A 1388-nucleotide genomic window follows, 5' to 3' on the forward strand; every position below is an offset into this window, starting at 1 on the left:
CGTGCCACATATTATTAAATGAATCAAAGGGATTGTGTTATATATGATACTCCTCTCAGTTGAAAGTTTCACTAATTTTTAAAGATAATTTGATATTTTAAATAAAAAAATTAGATATTCTAAAATTATATGAAAAGTACTATAAATTATATTTTTTTGTATATTAATATGATGTAAATATACATCTTAAAATATTAGTCAAAATTTTTATAATTTGACTTTAAAAATAGAAATCATGACAAACAATACCGTACGGAGTGAGTAACAAATTTAAACTTGATATAAATGTAATGCGCATTCTGCTTTTACAAGATTAGAAATAGAAATGTATGAATGGGAACTTTCAACATGTAAAAAAATAACACACTAACAGCTTCCTTCGTCATTTTTGTCCTTGTTATGAGCATACTTTTGAAGATTTTCACCATGCAATTTGCCATACCTAAACTCATCAAAAATTTCAACTCCCATATTTATGTAAAAATCATATGACTTCTTATTCAATACTGCGATTATTCCCTCAACCGATACAAACCCATTGTTAGCAGCAATAGATGCAACTGTCCCAAACAACAATTTCCCCATTCCCAACTTCCTATAACTCTCCCTGAAGTAAAGACTCTCAAAATAGAACCCAGGCTTTGTCATAGAAGCACGAATAATTCGCGTAAAAGAAAGCATATCCCGCGATGTAAGCATCACTCTTATCGTCATATTTGGACCGGAATTCCTCAACCTGTCCTTCTACGACAGGGAATTTAAGGTCAAACGTTGTAAGGACAGGGTTGAACTCTTCATTCTTAGCTTCTTTAAAAGGGTTGGAGAGACTTCAAGTAGAAGTACTGATGGACCGTAGAAAAGTGGAAGAGGGTTTTCCTTAAAGAGCAAGTTGGCCAAGGAGGACTCAGTAGCTTTGTATAGATGAGTATAGTTATGGTATTCATGGATTTGGTAAAACAATTGGTATATATGAGAAAGATCAGATTTCGTAGCGAGACGAACTCGTGTGTATATCTTTCCAGCGATGGTAACGTCCGATGATGCATCGCTGGTTATTGCTTCAGATGGAATTGGTTGTTGAAGAGAAGGAGCCATAGTTGTTCAAGGCAAAAGGAGATATTGTTGAAAGTGGTAGGATGAAGTTTTTTTCTTTTTCTTTTTGGCAATGGGAAATTGTATGAATAGATATATTAAGATAACAAGTTATTTATAGTGGAGAATTTGGACCCTTTTAAGTATTTTATAAATGTTTATTTGGTTGGTGGACGTCAACTGAAACGTACGTGGTAGATAAAAGGGTCAAGCAAGTTGCATCGGATGAAATTTCTTTTCTTTTTCCTATAAAAACAAATATTTGGTGGGAGCCTTAAATTAAAATTGCGCCATCT

The 1388-nt window shown here is 33.2% G+C and overlaps 1 protein-coding gene across 1 annotated transcript; it reads right to left on the minus strand.

Moving 5' to 3' along the window:
* Positions 1–258: 258 nt before the first annotated feature.
* THT1-4 (N-hydroxycinnamoyl-CoA:tyramine N-hydroxycinnamoyl transferase) lies at positions 259–1179 on the minus strand. The gene is given in 3 exon segments (NM_001329205.1): positions 259–642; positions 644–815; positions 818–1179. Coding segments are annotated over 3 exon segments (726 nt in total). The 5' UTR covers positions 1096–1179; the 3' UTR covers positions 259–366.
* Between the last annotated feature and the right edge of the window lie 209 nt (positions 1180–1388).

The sequence above is a fragment of the Solanum lycopersicum genome, chromosome 8 (genome assembly GCF_036512215.1).
Source record: "Solanum lycopersicum chromosome 8, SLM_r2.1".
NCBI classification, from domain to species: Eukaryota; Viridiplantae; Streptophyta; class Magnoliopsida; order Solanales; family Solanaceae; genus Solanum; species Solanum lycopersicum.